This window comes from Dipodomys merriami, unplaced genomic scaffold (assembly GCF_024711535.1).
Source record: "Dipodomys merriami isolate MVZ:Mamm:240054 unplaced genomic scaffold, mDipMer1.0.p SCAF_22, whole genome shotgun sequence".
Classification (NCBI taxonomy): Eukaryota; Metazoa; Chordata; class Mammalia; order Rodentia; family Heteromyidae; genus Dipodomys; species Dipodomys merriami.
The window spans coordinates 7,826,728-7,847,388 of NW_027203604.1; the positions used below are offsets into that span (position 1 = coordinate 7,826,728).

Genomic DNA, 20,661 nt, shown 5'->3' on the forward strand with positions numbered 1-20,661 from the left:
TCCTTTGGGTCTTATCAAGAGAAAACTAAGGGAGAACTATTATACCTCTCACATCTGTGGAAACCTAATCACAAGAACAGTGGTTCAAGTCAGGCTTCGGTGGCTCAAGCCTGTAATCCTAGCTACTCAGGAGGCTGAGATCTGAGGATAATGGTTCAAAGCCAGCCTAGGCTGGAAAGTCTGTGAGACTCTTATCTCCAATTAACAACAAGAAAACTGCAGTGGTGCTGTGGCTCAAAGTGGTAGAGCACTAGCCTTGAGCAAAAGAAACTCAGGGATAGGGCCCAGGCCCTGAGTTCAAGCCCAGCACTGACAAAAAAGGAGAGAGAGAGAAAAAAACAAAAACAAAAACAAAAAATCCACAAAACAGTGGCTCCACCTCTTCATAAAACCTCTTTAATTTCTTCCATAAAATCTACTTTCCTCTCTATTCCTATCACTTTCCCTGCAAGGATAATTCTTACCTTCCCTGTCTCATGCCACTCCACCTAACCCAACCTGAGTTGAAGCTTCCACAAAACACAGAAAACTCTTTGTCTTCAAAATGATGCTTTTGTCTCTATAAATATCCTTCAAAGAAAAGGCACACAGACTTCTTAGGAACTGGAGTAGGGAAAACATAGAGGAAAAAACCTCATATTATATATTGCAATCAAGATTTTTTCCATGCTCATATTTTCACTGTGATATGTACATGACCCAGTAAAGTAAATGATCTTTGTGAAAGTGAAGACATGAATACAGCTCAGAACCTACTGTCTGTACTAGCCAGCACTCATACTTCCCATATTTTGTATATCACTGTGCAGACTCCTGCCAGTAATCCCAGCTGTTCTGAGATCAGCAAGATGACAGTTCAAGTTAGCCAGACCCCATGAAAACAAACAAGGCTGGCATAGTGCTATGTATCTGTAATTCCAACCACATGGGCATAAGTAGGAAGACTGCAGTCCAGGCTGTCCTGAGCAAAAACACAAGACTCTATCCAAATGAATAACTAAAGCAAAAAGAATTAAGAGTATGGCTTAATTCAGAGCACCTGCCTAGCAAGCGTCAAGCCCTGAATTCAAACTCTAGTACAATAATAATAATATTGCTGCCATAAAAATTCAAACAATTGGGGCTGGGAATATGGCTTAGTGGTAGAGTGCTTGCCAAGCCTGCATGAAGTCCTGAGTTCAATTCCTCAATACCACAAAACAGAAGAAGCTGGATGTGGCACTGTGGCTTAAGCGGTAGAGTGCTAGCCTTGAGCAAACAAGTTCAGGGACAGCGCCCAGGCCTGAGTTCAAGCCCCAGAATTGGCAAAAAAAAAAAAAAAAAAAAAATCCAAAACCATATCGAAGTTTATATAGTGAAAGTAAAAATCCTTTCATTTAACCTCAAGCACATTCCCTTTGTAGAGACTGACATATTTTTTTCTCCATATGTGTTTGTACACCACTGTAGGCATTTTGTCTGTATATATAAAATGGAATAAAAATGATACATCTTTTTCTTAGCATATTAATGGTTGTTATGGTAAATTCCAGGTTCCTAATTTAACCAGAGAAAACTTGCCAATTCATCTTGTTTTTTCTTTGTCTCCTGTCCTCTCTCGCGATATTCTCATAGCACCTGCCTTACCTACCACCTCAACTAAAGCTCATATCACATGTATTCTTATTCATGCCTTCCTTCTTTTTATTCTTTTCTTTAATATTTTAAATATCCCTTCTACATACACTCTTTTTTTCTTTCTTTTCTTTTTTTTTGGGGGGGGGGCTTAAACTCAAGGTCTGGGCACATTGTCCCTGAGCTCTTCTGCTCAAGGCTACCACTCTACTACTTTGAGCCACAGCACTACTTCCACTTCTGATCATCTAGTGGCTAATTGAAGATAAGAGTCTCTCAGACTTTCCTGCCCCAGATGGCTTTGAACTGGAATCCTCAGATCTCAGCATCCTGAGTAGATACAATTACAGGTGGGAGCTACCAGTGCCCAAATGAACCCCATTCCTATACCAGGCAGTGCTTGAGTATCATAAATTCTATATTCTAGTGTTGTTCTGCTATGCTTGGACTGTAGAACCTCAGACACATTACTTTAGTCTTCTGAGCTTGGGAAAGGATTTGACTCATAGTCAGTGAATGATGTGTAGTGATAATAACCTAAAAGGGCTTTTAATTGTCATGTAAAATTACTTATTGCTCCATTTTTATTATAGAACATCTTATTTTTGTTATTTGTCACACCAACTAAATACTTTAAGCCTAGAAATTTGCACTAAAATTGCTGTTTTTAAAAAATTTACTGTGAAGGTAATGTACGCAGGGGTTATGGTTATGTAAGGTAGTAAGTACATTTCTTTCTGAAGTGTTAACCCCTCCCTCATCTTCTCCCACTTTTCCCCCTTCTAATCCCCCTCCCTCAAGTTGTAAAGTTCATTTCCAACATAGTGTCTATTGAGTATCACTGTTGAATTGGCTCACCATTTGTCTTACCATTTCTAAGATTCTCCTTCCTTATATACAAGACAAATTTCTCCAAGTGTAGGAAAGGGTGACAGTGTCCTGATCTATGAAATGATAACCCTTTGATATAACACCTTAATTATGAAAAATTATATTTTACAAGAATAATTTTTCCAGGATAATCTTTTCTAGAGTAGTGACAGAAAAATGATTCATTTTGTTAGTTTCAGAAAATGATGATTGTTAACTAGAGTTATTAAAATAATCACCAGAAAAACACAGGAAAGCTTCAAAGTGGCTGAGTTTGAGAGGCAAGACACAGGATAGGGAGATAAAGAAATAGAGTCTGTGGTTTTTCATAACACACCCTGCTTTACTATGTTTAAAATGTTCACGATTATTTTAACCTTTTTAATATAAAAGTATTCTAAGAATTACCTTATGATTGATAAAAATGTAGATTGATAAATTCTGTTCAGGAGCTCAGGATGGTAAGTGGGTATCTGTATTTTAAACTAATGCTTTTGGTGGTCTTGTTGTAAGTGGCCAAGAGATCACCGTTTGAATATCAGTGCTCTAATATTTATCTACAACTTGTAACATATTTTTAAGCCAAGATCTTCCATCTTTAAAAATTGCCCTTTAAGTTTACTTTTCATTGATCTTCTATTTCAGATTTCATTAAATGACTTTTGCATTTTTTGGTATACTCACATGATTCTTACTATACTTCATACGAAGTATAGTAATAAATTACATGATTTCTTTCTTTCCTTTTTTTTTTTTTGCTGGTCATGGGGCCTGAACTCTGTGCCTGGGCACTGTCTCTCAGCTCTTCAGCTCAAGGCTAGCACTCTACCACTGGAGCCACAGTGCCATTTCCAGCTTTTTCTGCTTATGTGATGCTGAGGAATCGAACCCAGGGCCTCATGCATGCCAGGCAAACACTCTACCTCTGAGCCACCTTCCCAGCCCCACATGATTTCTTTTGTATGATATCAAGCTTATATCATGGATAACAAATTTGATTAGCCAACATATATGCACTACAATAACATTGAAATCTCTCTTTTTTGGCTAACCTACCTTTCTAACGCTTGGTTTTATTTATTTCTGGGGTTTTTCCTCTCTTTTCAATATTTGCTAAATTTATCAGTTCTTATCAGGAAGCTAGAGAAGACAAAATTTTATATTTAGAAAGTGTTACTGGAGAAAGTATGTCAAAGGGATTATTATTTGCAGAGATTGGCAAGGCCAAGAGGAACTAATGAGGTTTAGCAATAATTATTACTTCACCATGTTTACATCTGAAGGGAAATATAGGAAAGAATGTGCACAAGGGGAGTTTGTAGCATGGAAAGAGTGCTCTCAACAGAAATGTTAACTATAGAATTCAACTAATAACCACTGATAACTAATTGGGGGGCTCGTAAGGGGAACAAGATGAGTAGCCCTCTTTCCAGTTTCTTGTGGACACCAGAAGCCACGGAGCAAGGGAGCCTGCTTGATGCCTTCTTGTGGATGTGAGCAAGAAAGAGCACAATGAAGAACCATCAGCATGCAATGATACCCACAATCTCTTACATGTCTGCACACCTTACAGTAGACATTCTGGACTGCTTTTTGAGAATATTGGGATAGTAAACAGCCTTGAAAGACAGAGATAATGTCTCCTTCTGGAGGAAAGGGTAGACATGGTTACTATCCAGAATAGAAAGATAATAACCTCCTCTAGATCAGAAGCTTCTAGGCCTACTCTCTATTATACAAGATTCTGGTGCTCTAAGCTCAGTGAGTTTTTTCTATAATGTAATCCAAATTCACAGTATGTGCATTTGTCACTTAATGTATCAAATCATCCTGTTGGAATTGGGTCTGGGAACCAGTGACTCTATTAATGAGAAATTGTGTTTTACCCTTGATGCATGACTCCAATGTCTTTTATAGGTATCCGTGAAATTAAGCTTTGAAACTATTTGCTTTGAAGCAGAGTAAAATCTCAGCTCTTTCATCACTCTTGACAACTCCAAAAAAAGAGAAGGGAAATAAAAATATAGTAAAACCACCATATTTATCACTACCATTAGTGAGAGAAAAAAGAGACAGACTATATAGCACTTTTTCACCAAGACTAAGTAGCTTTGGATAGAGCTAGCACAGGTGAGCTCCTCTTTGCAGAAGAGTGGCAACATATATAGGAAACATTATGGAATTAGAAATATAATCCCCCATTTCCTACTCCTGATGAAATAATTGGTTCAGTCAAGGACAAATTAGTATTTGTTGAAACAGTAGCCCAAAGATAAAATGTTGGTCTCAAGGAGAAAAACAAAAGTGAAAAGGAATCAACAAACTACAGTTTTAAAGATTGAAATTGACTGTCAAGCTAGGCACTGGTGGCTCACGCCTGTAATCCTAGCAACTCAGAAGGCAGAGGTGTGAAGATCATGGTTTGAAGCCAGCCTGGGCAGGAAAGTCTGTGAGATGCTTATCTCTAATTAAATCACAGAAAAATCCAGGAGTGGTTCTGTGGCTCAGAGTGCTAGTCTTGAGCAAAAGGAGCTCAGGGACAGCATGCCAGCCCAGAGTTCAAGCCTCAGGATCAGCAAAAAAAGGGGGGGACAGAGAGAGAAAGAGAGAGAGAGAGAGAGAGAGAGAGAGAGAGAGAGAGAGAGAGAGAGAGAGAGAGAGAGAGAGAGAGAGAGAGAGAGAGAGTATTCTCTCTCAGAGAGAATACTGAGTGTCATCATACTGTGAAGCAATTTCTACTCCTATATATTACTGTAAGAAATGAAAAGTACAACTACTTTGGGAAGTGTTTGGCAGGTGTATATAGAGATAAAGAGGTAGATCTCTCTCTCTCTCTTTCTCTCTCTCTCTCTCTATGTCTATCTATCTATCTATCTACCCCTACATTTAACATATAATAAAAGCATTCTACTTTTAGGTATTAGGAGAAATAAAAATCACAATGAAACCCCTTTCTATACATAGTAACTATGAAAACATTTCTGCACAAAATTTGTGCTCATATTACTTACAAAAGTCTTAAACTGGGAACAACACACATGTCTATTAGATATATGCATAAACAAATTGTAGTATATTTCTGTGATGAAATACTATATTCATAGGACAGATGAATATAAAGGGACAATCAGGCACCAACATGTATGAATATCAAAATCATTGTTATTTGTGAAACAGTCAGAATATATATGCTGAATGATCCCATAAAACATAATATACAAGAGGGTTAGGGAGAGCAAAAGGGGAGTGTGATGAATGAAGGGTAAATGTGATTGAAATACTATAGCTAAGTGATATAGTTAATAGTAATATTTTATCAATTTCAAAATAGATGATTTAAAATATTTTATCACAAATTATATTTATGCTGATATGAAAGGTAAACATGAAGTCTACTATATATATCACATTACATGACACAAATATGTTCAATTATTTATCAAATAAAAATAAAACTCTCTCCAAAAAGAAAAGAAATAAAGCTGTAGAGCAACAGAAATCAGATTAGTTAGTGATTGCCTGGAACCACTATTGGACAAGAAGATGTCTATGGAAGGGAACTTGTTGGAAATAATCTCATGTGATATGGTCATGATTAATTGTTAGATTGCCTCTGATTATACACTTGCAATTGGTTAGTTTTATTGTATATAAAGTACAGTTTAATAAGCCTGAATAAAATAAAAATACCTCATAGGTAGCATTAATACTTCCTATTGCCTAGTATTTGAGTCAAGTTCTAAGGGAAAATAGGTATGAGCACTGGTGACTCATACCTGTAATCCTAGCTGCTCAAGAGACTGAAATCTGAGGACTCAGGTTCAAAACCAGTGAAGACAGACAAATCTGAGACTCTGTTTGTGTGTGTGTGTGTGTGTGTGTGTGTGTGTGTCTATGTCTGTGTGCATGCGCGCGAGTGCACAATTAGTGGGACACAAAACTTAGGGTGTAGGTGCTGTCCTTGGGTATCATTGGCTCAAGGCTAGTGCTCAGCCACTTGAGCCACAGAGCCACTCCTGGCCTTTTCTGAGTAGTTCATTGCAGATAAAAATTTCACAGATTTTCCTGCCTGGGCTGGCTTCAAACTGTGATCCTCAGATCTTAGCCTCCTAAGCAGCTAGCCTTACAGGCATGAGCCAGCAGTGCCCAGCCAAATCTAAGAGTCCTATCTCCAGTTAATCAGCAAAAAGCCAAAAGAGGAGGCATGGCTCAAGTGGTAGAGTGCCCTCCTTGAGCAAAAAAGCCAAGGGAAAGCCTAAAGCCTCGAGTTCAAGTCCCACTGCTAGCACAAAGTGTGTATGTGGGTGGGAGGAAGACAAGACTTACTTCAGGGGGAAATTTAATTTAGGTGATTGTTCACACAGATGTGAAATGAGAAAGTGCAACTAGCACTGAGCTCTGTAGAGAGACTCCCCAGGTCTGCACTGAAACCTGAGGAAAGGATACTGAGGACATCCCCGGAAGGGCACAATCTCTCTGCAGACAGGGGAGGTAGCTGTGTTCATTTTTTCAAGTGCTCCAAGAGGCAGAAAACTGCTGCCTCCAGTCGTCCACTGCCAAGACTACCCAGAGAACAAGAGGAGAACAACGCTGTTTCTCACTTTTTTCAGTCCTCCAATTTCTAGAGGATCCCATTGATAGAACCTACCAGAGATCCAGTAATGAAAAGAAATTTTGTGCGCTGGGAAGGTGGCTCAGTGGTAGAGCGCTTGCCTTGCATGCCTGAGGCCCTGGGTTCGATTCCTCAGCACCACATAAGCAAAAAGAAAAAAGCCGGAAGTCGCATTGTGGATCAAGTGGTAGAGCGCTAGCCTTGAGCTGAAGAGCTGAGGGACAGCGCCCAGGCCCAGAATTCAGGCCCCATGACCGGACCCCCCCAAAAAAAGAAATTTTGTTTCCAAACATTAGCATTGGAGAGCAAATTACACATATAGAGCTAAAAGCCAACACACAAATGACACCTCTGGTTTAATCCCCCTTTCAGTAATGAAATCCTGTAGTTGCAACCTAATCTCATTAAGTTCCCAACCAGTGGTTCATCTACTGGTGTTGATAGGTATTGGTTACTATTAAGTAGAGTCATTATTTTATTCTGGGCTATAAAACAGTGGTTTAATTTTTTTAATTTTAGCATTCTTTATGCACTTAATAGCTGGGATTACTCTGTAAAAAAAAATTCCCTAATCAAGTATTTGGTTAATCTGAATAACAACTTGTGTAGGAAAGGTAAGGGGGAAAAGGAAAAATCTTATTTACCTTACTCAAAGATCATTTCCAAAGATGATCAATGAATTAGTATTTGTGGTATGAGAATATAATTACATTTGTTTGATATCATCACTTTTTGTTTGTGTTAGGTCCACCCATGAGAAATAGCCCCTTCCCTTTTGTTTTACCTCTATGCACAAAGTGGTCCTCTCTAGAAGTCCCAGCCGCGCTGCTTGGGGGCCATGGGTAGTCCCCAGGCTCTGAGGGTACTTCCTCATCCACTTCAGCCTCACATCCTCCCAGCCTCAATCCCCTCCATAAGTGCCTTCTCTTTCACACTACATCTTGTGAAGTCCAGTGGTTTGGCTCTTAGAATAAATTCTCTTCTGCTTGAGCAACCATGTGGAGGTCTCCTTTCTCCAAACCTTACAGTTTGATCACCACTTTTGTTTGGCATTATCATTTTTTGTTTATCACTTCCATTGACACATTTGTTGTTTTTTGTTTGTTTGTGTGCCAGTCCTGGGGTTTGAAGTCAGGTCTTGAGTGCCATCCCTGAGGGTTTTTAAAATTTTTTGCCCAAAGCTAGCGCTCAACCTTCCTACCAGAGCTGGTTTTGAACCACGATCCTCAGATTTCAGCCTTCTGAGTAGATAGGATTATAGACATGATATAGTTGGTATCTCTTAGACTCTAGTTTCTCTTTACAACACATAAATCTTTAGTATACTTAATGTAAGGTCCGTTCCTGGATGGCCAGCAGACTCCACATTCCTCTCAGCAAAGTCTTCACCCAGTACCTGTGTTACATAGGTACACCTGGAAGAGGTCACATCTCCATCTGCTGAGGTCACATCTGAATTTGATGTTGTCACACCTTTCTCCTCCCATACCCCAGATAAGGCCTAGTCTAGGCCCAGACGCCCTCTTTCTCAGGTCTCTTTCCCAGCCACGTGGAATGCCAACATGGCCTGGTGCCAGCCAGAATGATGAATAAACCTACCCCTTACCTGAATACCACGTGCGTGGTGTGGTACTTACTCGGCAACCTCTTTTTAAAAGCCTAACAATTAAATCTTAAGTTTTGTTTTTTTAAATCCATTGTAGGTATCCTTGTTAATATTCAGGTTGTTTTATTTTGGCCATTTGGAGCCTTTATTGAATTTTTTTTTTAATGTGTGTAAATGTTTTAGGTGTTTCTCTGGATTATTTTTGTAATAGTGTCATGTAGGCCCATTTTAATTCTATTCCTTTCATTAAACTCTAATCTTCCTTAGAAGAAATTTGCAACTTATTTTGAACTTTCCTTACTTGATAAACTGCTGATAAACATCTTAATTGTCTGGTTTCGGGCCACCTTTGTGAAAAACATTCTTCAGATGGTTTCTCCCTCAGCGCAACAAAGCTAATTTTAATTACAAAAGTTCATAAAGTCATATAACTCTAACCAAATCTGCAAGTCCAGACTTGCAATCTTGGGTATTATGTATGCTCCTTAGAGCAGCTATAACAATGCAGAAAAGTAACTAGAAAAGAATGATCTAATTTAAGAACAAAATTTAAGATTTTTAAATCAGATTATTTTTTCTAAAAGTAAAAGCTTATAATTTTCCTAAAGTTGATTTATTTAGATCTTACTGTTGGAATGATGACTATTATTATAACATGTGAGAACAAAACATGGATCCTGACATTCACCTTCTTGAAGAAGCTTCTTTTTGTTCCCCTCAGAAGAGTTAACAGTCTTTTGATCTGTAGCAACACTGCTTTTTATTATTTTATCAGTAAATAAATAGGTAAATAGCAGCACCTCCAAGCAGAAGCTCAGGCCAGAACTTAGGCAGATTTCTGAGGCGTCTCCTAGTCTTCTTGGTACTATGAATACTTAAAACCTTTCTAATCTTTGTCTTCCACTGCTATAATTTAGACTTGCAGCTTAACTGATTTTTTTTTTGGGGGGGGGATCAGTTGTGGGGCTTGAACTCAGTGCCTAGGCCTTGTTTCTGAGCCTCTTTGTGCTCTACTACTTGAGTCACAGAGCCATTTCTGTTTTTTGAGTGGTTAATTGGAGATAAGAGTCTCACCAGGACTTTTCTGCTCGAGCTGGCTTTGAACCACAATCCTCAGAGTTCTGCCTCCTGAGTAGCTAGGATTACAGGCATGAGCCACCAGCGCCCAGCTAGCTTAACTGAATTTAAACAAGGCCTCCTAAATTCCTCTAGTCTTTATCACTTCGGTTTTCAAATTCCTATAAAAGTAAACTTTCTAAAAATTGGTCATTTCATAGGTCTTGGTTAAAATTGTTTAACTTCTCCTTACCTTAAAAAAAAACAACAACTAAAGTTCTCCGCATGGAATATAGTGTCCTTTATGATCTCGCCTTTATTTTTCCTGCCTTCCTTCTTGCTACCTCCTATGTCATCCTCAGACTCTCTCAGGCCCCAGACCCAATACTCCAGCAACACTGAAACATTGGTACTAATCCATATCAACGTATACTCTACAGCCTCCGCATTTCAACAAGTTGTTTCCTCACTTAGAACAAACTTCTCTTTATTCAAATGGTTAATGAAGATTTGTACTACAAAAGTCATCTCTGATATCATCTCCTCTGGGGAGCTCTATCTGATATTCCCACACCCAGAGTATTGTTAGCTGTCCCACAAACTTCAAGGAATTCCATTGAAGACTCACTGCCTCCATGGGCTCCCTACACTTGGGACCTTTGCCACCTCTTACAAGCATTTTCATGTATTTAATCTTTGCCCCAAGCACCTTGTACTGTACTTGAGTATACATGCAGTGAAGGTTTTGTCGTGGCAGTGCAGACCAGCAAACAGCAGAGACTATGACCACTTTTCAGAGAAGATAAAGGAGTTTATTGCTGACAACCGGAACCAAGCAAATGCCAAGAAAGAAGTTCAGTTCCAGAGGGAGGTGAAGACCCTGTTTTTGTTTGTTTGTTTGTTTTGTTGTTGTTGGTTGGTTGGTTGGTCATGGGGCCTGAACTCTGGGCCTGGGCTCTTCAGCTCAAGGCTAGCGCTCTACCACTTGAGCCATGGTGCCACTTCTGGCTTTTTCTGCTAATGTGGTGCTGAGGAATCAAACCCAGGGCCTCATGCATGCAAGGCAAGTGCTCTACTACTGAGCTACTTCCCAGTCCCATCCATGGGTTTTACACAAGCTGGTTACACACAAAATATGCATTAATCAGGTTTACACAAGGCTAGGGGGTTAATATCAACTTCTGACCAGGTGGTTAATTCCTTTTTAGTTGTTCAGAAATCATCTACCCCTCTGTATTATTTAAAATATTTAAAATTATTTAAAATACATTGTGGGCTTCCCACTGTGGATTCAGATAGCCCTGAAATGTGGATACTGAGTCTAAGAAACTCCATCTTGTCTTAATGGCCATCTTGGCACTTTGCCCTAAGACCCTAATTATTCCTCATCTGGTTTGCTGTACTTATGTTAAACACTTTTATTAGATTTAATTCCTCACAACACAATGCGGTTTTGACCTTTATAAGCTTTGTGCTAGCTCGATTCTAAGCTGCAAGTTTTGGGGGGCATGAGTCAGCTTGCAAACACCAGCATTTTAATAAAAATTCCCAATTTGACCTCTTAAAGTGCGGCTTCTCTTTATCTCACTGATGGAATTTCCCCATATAATAGCACCCCTTAGTTACCCTCAGCTCACATTCCCACAACTGGGAAGGGGCCACATTTTGGCACCTGGATGTTGGAAAGTGGCTTCACCAGCAGGGTGACTTTTCTACTTCAATTTGTTGAGGGAATGAGATTGAATAGCTTTTGTTGTTGTTGTTGTGAGTTTTTTGGTTTGTTTTTTGGTGCCTGTATTGGGTGCTGCTCACACAGTATAACTTCTGGCTTTTTCTGTGTGATTAATTGGAGATTAAAAAAATCTCACAGAATTTTCTGATCATTACAGGCATGAGCCACCAGCACCCAGCTTAAATTGTGTGTGTGTGTGTGTGTGTGTGTGTGTGTGTGTGTGTGTGTGTGTGTGTGTGTGTGTGTGTGTGTGTGTGTGTTTGCAGGCTTGAATTCTGGGTCTGGGTGCTGTCCCTCAGCTCTTTTGCTTATGGCTACCACTTGAGCACAACTTGGTTTTCTGGTGGTTAATTGGAGATAGTCTCACAGACTTTCCTGCCCAGGCTGGCTTTGAACCGTGATGCTCAGATCTCAGCCTTCTGAGTAGGATTACAGGCATGAGACACCAGTGCCTGGCTCCTGAGCTTCTTTTTCCTCAAGGCTAGCTCTCTACCACTTGAGCCACACCTCCACTTCTGACTTTTTGCTAGTTAAGTGAAAATAAGTCTCTCAGATTTATCTGGCCAGGCTGGCTTCTAACTCAGATTTCAAGCCTAGGATGTCAGGTGGGAGCCACCAATGCCTAGTTTTGATTAAAAAATCTTAACCCAACATTCTCAAATACATATTTGAAGTGATACCAATTTACATATATTCCAACAAAAATATAACTGAGCTCCTGTTCTTCTATGTCTGTACTAATCCTAGGCATTGTCAGATATTTATTTTTAAAGTGTGATGGCCAGGTACCAATGACTCACACTTGTAATCAGGAGACTGAGATCTGAGAATCGCAGTTCAATGCCAGCCCAGGCAGGGCAGTCTGTGAAACTTATCTCCAGCGAATCACTTAAAAAATCTGAAGTAGACCTGTGGCTTAAGACCTAGAGTGCTAGACTTAAGCAAAACAAAAAAAACAAAAAAAACAAAAAAAACAACTCAGGGATAGCACCCATGCCCTGAGTTCAAGCCCCAGGACCAGAAAAACAGACAGACAGACAGACAGACACACTCTCTCTCTCTCTCTCTCTCTCTCTCTCTCTCTCTCTCTCTCTCTCTCTCTCTCTCTCTCTCTCTCTCTCACACACACACACACACACACACACACACACAAACATAGAGACAGACAAACCAATACATACACACATACATCCCAAATGTGGGTCTGTGATGGTATCTAATTTTAGTTTTAATAAGACTTTAATATTCTAATTCTTGTAGTGTTGAGGAAAGACCTTTTCCCATGCACATTCATATTTTTATACCTTATCTTGCTCATTAAAGTTCAAAAACTTGAATTTAGATAGGAAAGCTATGATTATAGCTAGCAAATTCAATACTTATCCTTTTTTACTTATTTTGAATATATTTTTAGAACATGATATACAAGGGGTTACAGTTGAATAAATCAGGTAATGAGTACATTTCTTTTTGAACAATGTTACCCCTTCCCTTACTCTTTTTCAGTTTTTCTCTTCCATCCCCACCCACAGGTTGTCTTTTCTTTTCTTTTTATTTATTTATTTTTTTGGGTCCGGTCGTGGGGCCTGAACTCTGTGCCTGGGTGCTGTCCCTCAGCTCTTCAGATCAAGGCTAGCGCTCTACCACTTGAGCCATAGCACCACTTCTGGCTTTTTTCTTTTTGCTTATGTGGTGCTGAGGAATCGAACCCAGGGCCTCAGGCATGCAAGGCAAGCGCTCTACCATTGAGCCACCTTCCCAGCCCCTCCACCCACAGGTTGTATAGTTCATTTGCAACATAATGTCTAGTGAGTACCAATGATGAATTTGTTCACCTTTTGTCCCTCCCTTTTTTAAATCACCAAATGCTGAGATTCTGCAGGCAATTTTTTTCAAGGAACTGTAACCAGTATGTGAACAATGCAGAAGTGGATTTAAGATCTTAGAATCAAATCATCTTCTGGATATTTACACAAGCCAATGTTCTTATTTAAATTTCACCAAAAATTCTGGTTCAATAGTTTAGAGGCAAGGCCCTAAACTCTGTATTTTGAAATAAGTATCCCAAATGATTTTCATGTTTTCTACAGAATGAGAGTAATGCCTAGACAATGGGGCTTCGTATTACAAAGTAATTTCTGTGACTACTTGTGTGGGCTATTATCTGGTGATATGAAAACTATGGTTTTCCTATTTTTGGATGCATATGCATCTTTACAAAGTTAAATATGTCTTCTTGGAGAAACTTAAAACAGACCTTGCAATATATGAAGATCTGTGATGGTGTTGCAAAAATCAAGAATGGTTAGGGGGAAGTAACGTGGTAAAAGTGTGTTGATGTTATGTTCAGAAGAGATGGGGATTAAGACTCAGATGTGTCATTTTAGGTAAACCCTGACCTCCTTGAGTTTCCATTCCTTACCTAAAATTAGTTCTGTCATCCTAACAAATCTGTATAAAGTTCTAAATGTGCTAATGCAGAGCAAGACCTCATCATTCTCTTTTGGATTGTCATAGCTTTCTGAATTAAAGAAACTATATTTCGTTGCAGAGACTTAAGAATAAACCCTGCAGTTTTCCACTAGAGGATAGCTAGTGGAACTGCTTTACATCACAGTTTAGACACTATGTAATATGTGACACAATCAAAAATACAAAATTAGTTAAGTAACAAGACTAGGGTTCAAGTACTCTGATTTTTACTTCAGATTACTTTTTCTTTTTCTTTCTTTTTTTTAACCGGTCATGGGGTTTGAACTCTAGGCCTGGGCGCTGTCCCTCATCTCTTCAGCTAAACGCTAGTGCTCTACCACTTGAGCCACAGCACTACTTCTGGTTTTGTGAGTGGTTTATTGGAGATAAGAGTCTCACAGACTTTCCTGCCTGGATTGGCTTTGAACCGCAATCCTCAGATCTCGGTCTCCTGAGTAGCTAGGATTACAGGCATCAGCCACTGGCACCCGGCTTACTCCAGATTACTTTCTACCATACTTTACTCAATTGTCTTTTTATTCTTTATTATAATCCAAGGGCCAAGTGATTCTGATACACATCCAAGTTTGAGCACCACTGTTCTACCACTACTATAGATGTGGTAGTGAGGAGGAAATCATTATTCTCTTGTTGGCCTTATTTTATAAACCACTTTATTATGGTATTACTCACATAGCATACAGCTCACCAGTTTAAACTGCACAACGTAATAGTTTTTAGTATAACCACGTGGTACAATTATTACAAGTCAATTATAGGACATTTTCATTATTCAAAATACGCTCTGCAAGCACTAATTTCAGTCTGTATAGAGCTGGTTTTTAAAAAGCTTTCTTATCATGGAATTATACAACATTTGGTCCTTTGTGATTGACTTCTTTCACTTAGCTTGTTTTCAAAATGCACTCACTGGTTTTAGATGATCGGAGTAATACCAACGCAGTTTAGAAATAGAGGAAAAATCACTCAGAATCCTAACCGAATATAATGAATGTTAACATTTCTTCCCCTTTTCCCCTGCAGGTGCATATTTATCAGAAGAATGTTAACATTTCTTCCCCTTTTCCCCTGCAGGTGCATATTTATCAGAAAAATAAATGGAGGATCACCAACATCTGCACCTGTTCACACCTCTCAGAAACTTCTTCCTGGCTTCCAAGCCTCCCGGTGCTTAGCAACCAGCACCCAGGCAGCGGAGGGAGCAGCGCCCCGCCCATCCCCACCGTCGCCTCGCTGACGTCACGCTCCAAGCCGCAGACCCTCCCCCCCGCCCTTCTTCCCCGTCGCCGTAGTTTTGACAGAGCGCGATGGCGGCGGCCGGATCTGCCGGGGTGCCGGCGACCGTGTCGGAGAAGCAAGAGTTCTACCAGCTTCTGAAGAACCTAATCAATCCAAGCTGTATGGTGCGGCGGCAAGCGGAGGAAATCTATGAGAATATCCCAGGTCTGTGTAAGACTACATTCCTCTTAGATGCCGTCAGGAATAGAAGAGCGGGTTATGAGGTGAGACAAATGGCTGCCGCACTGCTACGACGGCTTTTGTCCTCTGGCTTTGAGGAGGTCTATCCAAATCTGCCTTCTGATGTGCAGAGGGATGTCAAGATTGAACTCATACTGGCCGTTAAGTTAGAGACACATGCTAGCATGAGGAAAAAACTTTGCGATATTTTTGCGGTGCTGGCCAGGAATCTGATAGATGAGGATGGCACTAACCACTGGCCAGAGGGTCTGAAGTTCCTTATTGACTCGATCTACTCTAAAAATGTGGTTCTGTGGGAAGTTGCACTTCACGTTTTCTGGCACTTTCCTGGGATTTTTGGGAACCAAGACCGGCACGATTTGGATATCATCAAAAGATTGTTGGACCAATGTATTCAAGATCAAGAACACCCAGCAATCAGGACCTTATCTGCTAGAGCTGCAGCTGCGTTTGTTCTTGCTAACGAGAACAATATTGCCCTTTTCAAAGACTTTGCAGACTTGCTTCCTGGAATCCTACAGGCTGTGAATGACTCCTGCTACCAGGATGACGATTCTGTGCTAGAATCCCTTGTTGAGATTGCAGATACTGTACCAAAGTACTTGGGTCCCTATTTAGAAGATACTCTACAACTGAGCCTGAAGTTGTGTGGAGACTCTAGGCTTAGTAATCTGCAACGCCAGCTGGCCCTGGAAGTAATTGTGACCTTGTCTGAAACTGCTACCCCAATGTTGAAAAAACATACAAGTATTATTGCACAGGCAGTTCCTCATATATTAGCAATGATGGTTGATCTACAAGATGATGAGGATTGGGTAAATGCTGATGAAATGGAAGAAGATGATTTTGACAGTAATGCTGTTGCTGCTGAGAGTGCACTAGACAGACTAGCTTGTGGGCTTGGTGGAAAGGTGGTCTTACCCATGACCAAAGAGCATATCATGCAAATGCTTCAGAGCCCTGATTGGAAATATCGGCATGCTGGATTAATGGCCTTATCTGCAATTGGAGAAGGTTGCCATCAGCAAATGGAACCAATCCTAGATGAAACAGTTAACTCAGTTTTGCTTTTTCTTCAGGATCCTCATCCAAGGGTGAGGGCTGCGGCCTGTACTACACTTGGACAGATGGCTACAGATTTTGCCCCTGGTTTCCAAAAGAAATTCCATGAGACAGTGATTGCAGCTTTGTTGCGTACCATGGAAAATCAAGGTAATCAGCGTGTGCAATCTCATGCAGCTTCTGCTCTTATTGTTTTTATTGAAGATTGCCCCAAATCATTGCTAGTTCTATATTTGGATAATATGGTGAAAAATCTGCATTCTATCTTGGTAATTAAGCTTCAAGAATTGATTCGGAATGGGACTAAATTGGCTTTGGAACAGCTTGTGACAACCATTGCCTCTGTTGCAGATACAATAGAAGAAAAATTCATTCCATATTATGACATATTTATGCCCTCCCTAACTCATGTTGTTGAACTCGCTGTTCAGAAGGAACTTAAACTTCTGAGAGGAAAAACTATTGAGTGCATTAGCCATGTTGGTCTTGCTGTTGGGAAAGAAAAATTTATGCAAGATACATCAAATGTGATGCAGCTATTGTTGAAGACACAATCAGATTTAAGTAATATGGAAGATGATGACCCTCAGACCTCTTACATGGTTTCAGCATGGGCTAGGATGTGTAAAATTCTTGGGAAAGATTTTGAACAGTACCTTCCACTGGTTGTTGAGCCTCTTATTAAAACTGCTTCAGCTAAACCTGATGTTGCTCTCTTAGACACACAAGATGTGGAGAATATGAGTGATGACGATGGCTGGCAATTTGTAAATCTTGGAGACCAACAAAGTTTTGGGATTAAAACTTCAGGACTCGAAGCAAAAGCAACCGCTTGCCAGATGTTGGTTTATTATGCTAAGGAGTTAAAAGAAGGATTTGTGGAATATACAGACCAAGTTGTAAAACTGATGGTTCCTTTACTGAAATTTTATTTCCATGACAATGTTCGGGTGGCAGCCGCAGAGGCCATGCCTTTTCTCCTGGAATGTGCAAGAATTCGTGGTGCAGACTATCTTTCACAGATGTGGCAGTTGATTTGTGATCCTTTAATCAAAGCTATTGGGACTGAACCTGATACAGATGTACTCTCGGAAATTATGAATTCTTTTGCAAAGTCCATTGAGGTAATGGGAGATGGTTGCCTTAATGATGAACACTTGGAAGAATTAGGAGGAATTCTGAAGGCAAAACTTGAAGGACATTTTAAAAACCAAGAGATACGACAGGTTAAAAGGCAAGAGGAAAACTATGACCAGCAGGTTGAAATGTCTCTGCAAGATGAAGATGAATGTGATGTTTATATTCTGACCAAAGTATCAGATATTTTGCACTCATTATTTAGTACTTACAAGGAAAAGATTTTACCATGGTTTGAACAGCTCCTTCCATTAATTGTAAATCTCATTTGTTCAAGTAGGCCATGGCCAGACAGACAGTGGGGATTATGCATATTTGATGATATCATAGAGCACTGCAGTCCAACCTCATTTAAATATGTGGAATATTTTCGGTGGCCAATGCTACTAAATATGCGAGATAATAACCCAGAAGTTAGGCAAGCTGCTGCTTATGGCCTGGGTGTTATGGCACAGTTTGGTGGTGATGATTATCGTTCTTTATGTTCAGAAGCAGTTCCACTCTTGGTGAAAGTTATTAAGTGTGCAAATTCCAAAACCAAAAAAAATGTCATTGCTACGGAAAACTGTATCTCAGCAATAGGGAAGATTTTGAAGTTTAAGCCTAACTGTGTAAATGTAGATGAAGTTCTTCCACATTGGTTATCATGGCTTCCACTGCATGAAGATAAAGAGGAAGCTATTCAGACTCTGAATTTTCTCTGTGACTTAATTGAAAGTAACCATCCACTTGTAGTTGGTCCAAATAATTCCAATCTTCCCAAAATCATCAGTATAATTGCAGAAGGAAAAATCAATGACACTATTAACTATGAAGATCCTTGTGCTAAACGCCTAGCTAATGTTGTTCGCCAGGTACAGACTTCTGAAGATTTATGGTTGGAGTGCATATCCAAACTTGATGATGAACAGCAGGAAGCCTTACACGAATTGCTAAATCTTGCTTGAAGCACTTTAATATTACTTGAATATCATCTGCCATAAAAGTGACTACTAATAAATGTTGAGTGGATTCTGTTATAAATGACAGAATTGTTCTCTCCATTATAAGTGGTTATATTTCATCCCCATGTTTCTCTAGGACTAGTCACAGCCTTTTGTATACTTTGCATGTTTTATCTCTTAACATAGACCTTAGTAATAACTCATGTCTTAGAATGTTTGTCACTTACCCCTACTTGATGTGCAGTAAGTATAAGTTGTTGCTGTTTGAACAAATATCAATGCTGCAGTTAACTTGGTGCCAAGAAGTCATCCTGACTGTCACAAGATACTAAGAGCTAACAAAGGTAAGATAGAACTTCCAGGACAAATATCTTTGAAGTTATGACAGGCTTATTTATTACTCCTTGATACTACTACTTCTGATATTTATGGTGGTAGAAGAATGGTAGAACTGAGAGTGAGTTTCAAGATATTGCTGTGGAATGTGAGAGTTTTCTTTATAATGTATGTAAACTTTGATATGATGTACTCCTGAGAACCAGTTGTGACATATCCAAATTCCAGTTCACAAGGTGTTCAGCTGAGAGTTATGAGAACATTTAAATCTCTTTAAACTGCTCTCCATTTAAAAAAGTTAATCAGAACAACAAGAATTATAGTTACTGAATTATAATTACTGGTGCATCTAACATTGGTAGCATGTAATATACTGTAATACTGTGTTTGACAAATAGCAAGTTATCAGTGTTTGTGGGATAAGTGTATATGTTTTAGCGAACTATTTGTATATGTGTGCTGTCTTTTTCCCTGCCAAGCAGGTCAACAAGAAGAAAAGACTTGATTCAGAATGAGACCCAAATAGTTTCAGGTTGTGAGGAAGTTCATAGCAAATACTATAGCAGCACTGAAGGATATTCTATAGTAAAAGTGAAAAAACTAAACAAAACTTAATTCTATTTTTAAATATTAAAAATAAAACAGCTTTGAGACTAGTCATTTACCAGTGTAAGTGCATTATAAGAAAACAGCTCTGTAAGTCTGTTCTATTAATTGCAATGTCAGTCTTTGGTGTTGAGCTTTTTATAGGGTAGAAAAAAGCTTTCTATTCCATAAATCATCCATATAAAACTTAAAAAAACATACATCTATTGTGACTTCCTGGGGATATTGTGAGTACTGTGTACGTATTCAGAAAATATTTAAGAACAGTAAGTGCTCAATAAATCATTGCTGTTCATTCATCTCTATTGTGTTTCTCTATATTGGTTTTTGAGTTTGGAATTCCTTTTGGATATTTCCTTTGGAATTTTCCAATTCACCCCTTACCACTTCAGATTGGTAGGTTGGGCCACTGTAGACAGGGATATAAAGTTGAGATCTTAGAAATGTGTTTCCTTGGGCTGGGAAGGTGGCTCAGTGGTAGAGCGCTTGCCTTGCATGCCTGAGGCCCTGGGTTCGATTCCTCAGTACCACATAAGCAAAAAGAAAAAAAGCCAGAAGTGGCGCTGTGGCTCAAGTGGTAGAGCGCTAGCCTTGAGCTGAAGAGCTGAGGGACAGTGCCCAGGCCCAGAGTTCAGGCCCCATGACTGGACACCCCCCCCCCAAAAAAAATGTGTTTCCTATCCATTCCATATAATTTTTGAGGGAGGGGAGAAAGTTAAGAATGCTATATATATAGTGTGGTTATAATTGTAAGTCATTTAAAATAAATAGAAAAAAATCAACTTCAAAGTTTTTTTGTTTGTTCAGTCCCAGGGCTTGAACTCAAGGCCTGGACGCTGTCCGTGAGCATTTTCCCCAAGACTAATGCCCTGCCACTTGAATCACAGTTCCATTTCCTGCTTTTTTTTTTTTGGTGGTTGGGATGAGTCTCATGGACTTTCCTTCCTAAGCAAACTTTGAACCAAAATCCTCAGTTCCCCGCCTGAGTAGCTAAGATTATAGATTTGAGCCATTGGCACTTAGCTACTTCTAAGTTTTGTTTCTTGTTTTAATTTAATTTTATTGTAAAGATGCTGTACAGAGGGTTTGCAGTTACATGAATAAGGTAATGAGT

General features: G+C 39.5%; 1 protein-coding gene across 4 annotated transcripts; it reads left to right on the forward strand.

The window, feature by feature from the left end:
• The first annotated feature begins 15,272 nt into the window (after positions 1-15,272).
• Ranbp6 (RAN binding protein 6) lies at positions 15,273-19,846 on the forward strand. 4 transcript variants are annotated; one of them, XM_070033240.1, is made up of 3 exons: positions 15,281-15,426; positions 16,542-16,674; positions 17,245-17,319. In XM_070033240.1, exons 1-2 carry the CDS (start codon positions 15,291-15,293, stop codon positions 16,631-16,633), a joined length of 228 nt encoding a protein of 75 aa, XP_069889341.1. In that variant the 5' UTR covers positions 15,281-15,290; the 3' UTR covers positions 16,634-16,674; positions 17,245-17,319. The 4 variants fall into 4 exon arrangements, with proteins under 4 accessions (XP_069889338.1, XP_069889341.1, XP_069889339.1 ...); XM_070033238.1 differs by having other exon boundaries at positions 15,281-16,674; positions 17,245-19,846; XM_070033239.1 differs by having other exon boundaries at positions 15,281-15,485; positions 16,542-19,846.
• The last annotated feature ends 815 nt before the right edge of the window (positions 19,847-20,661 follow it).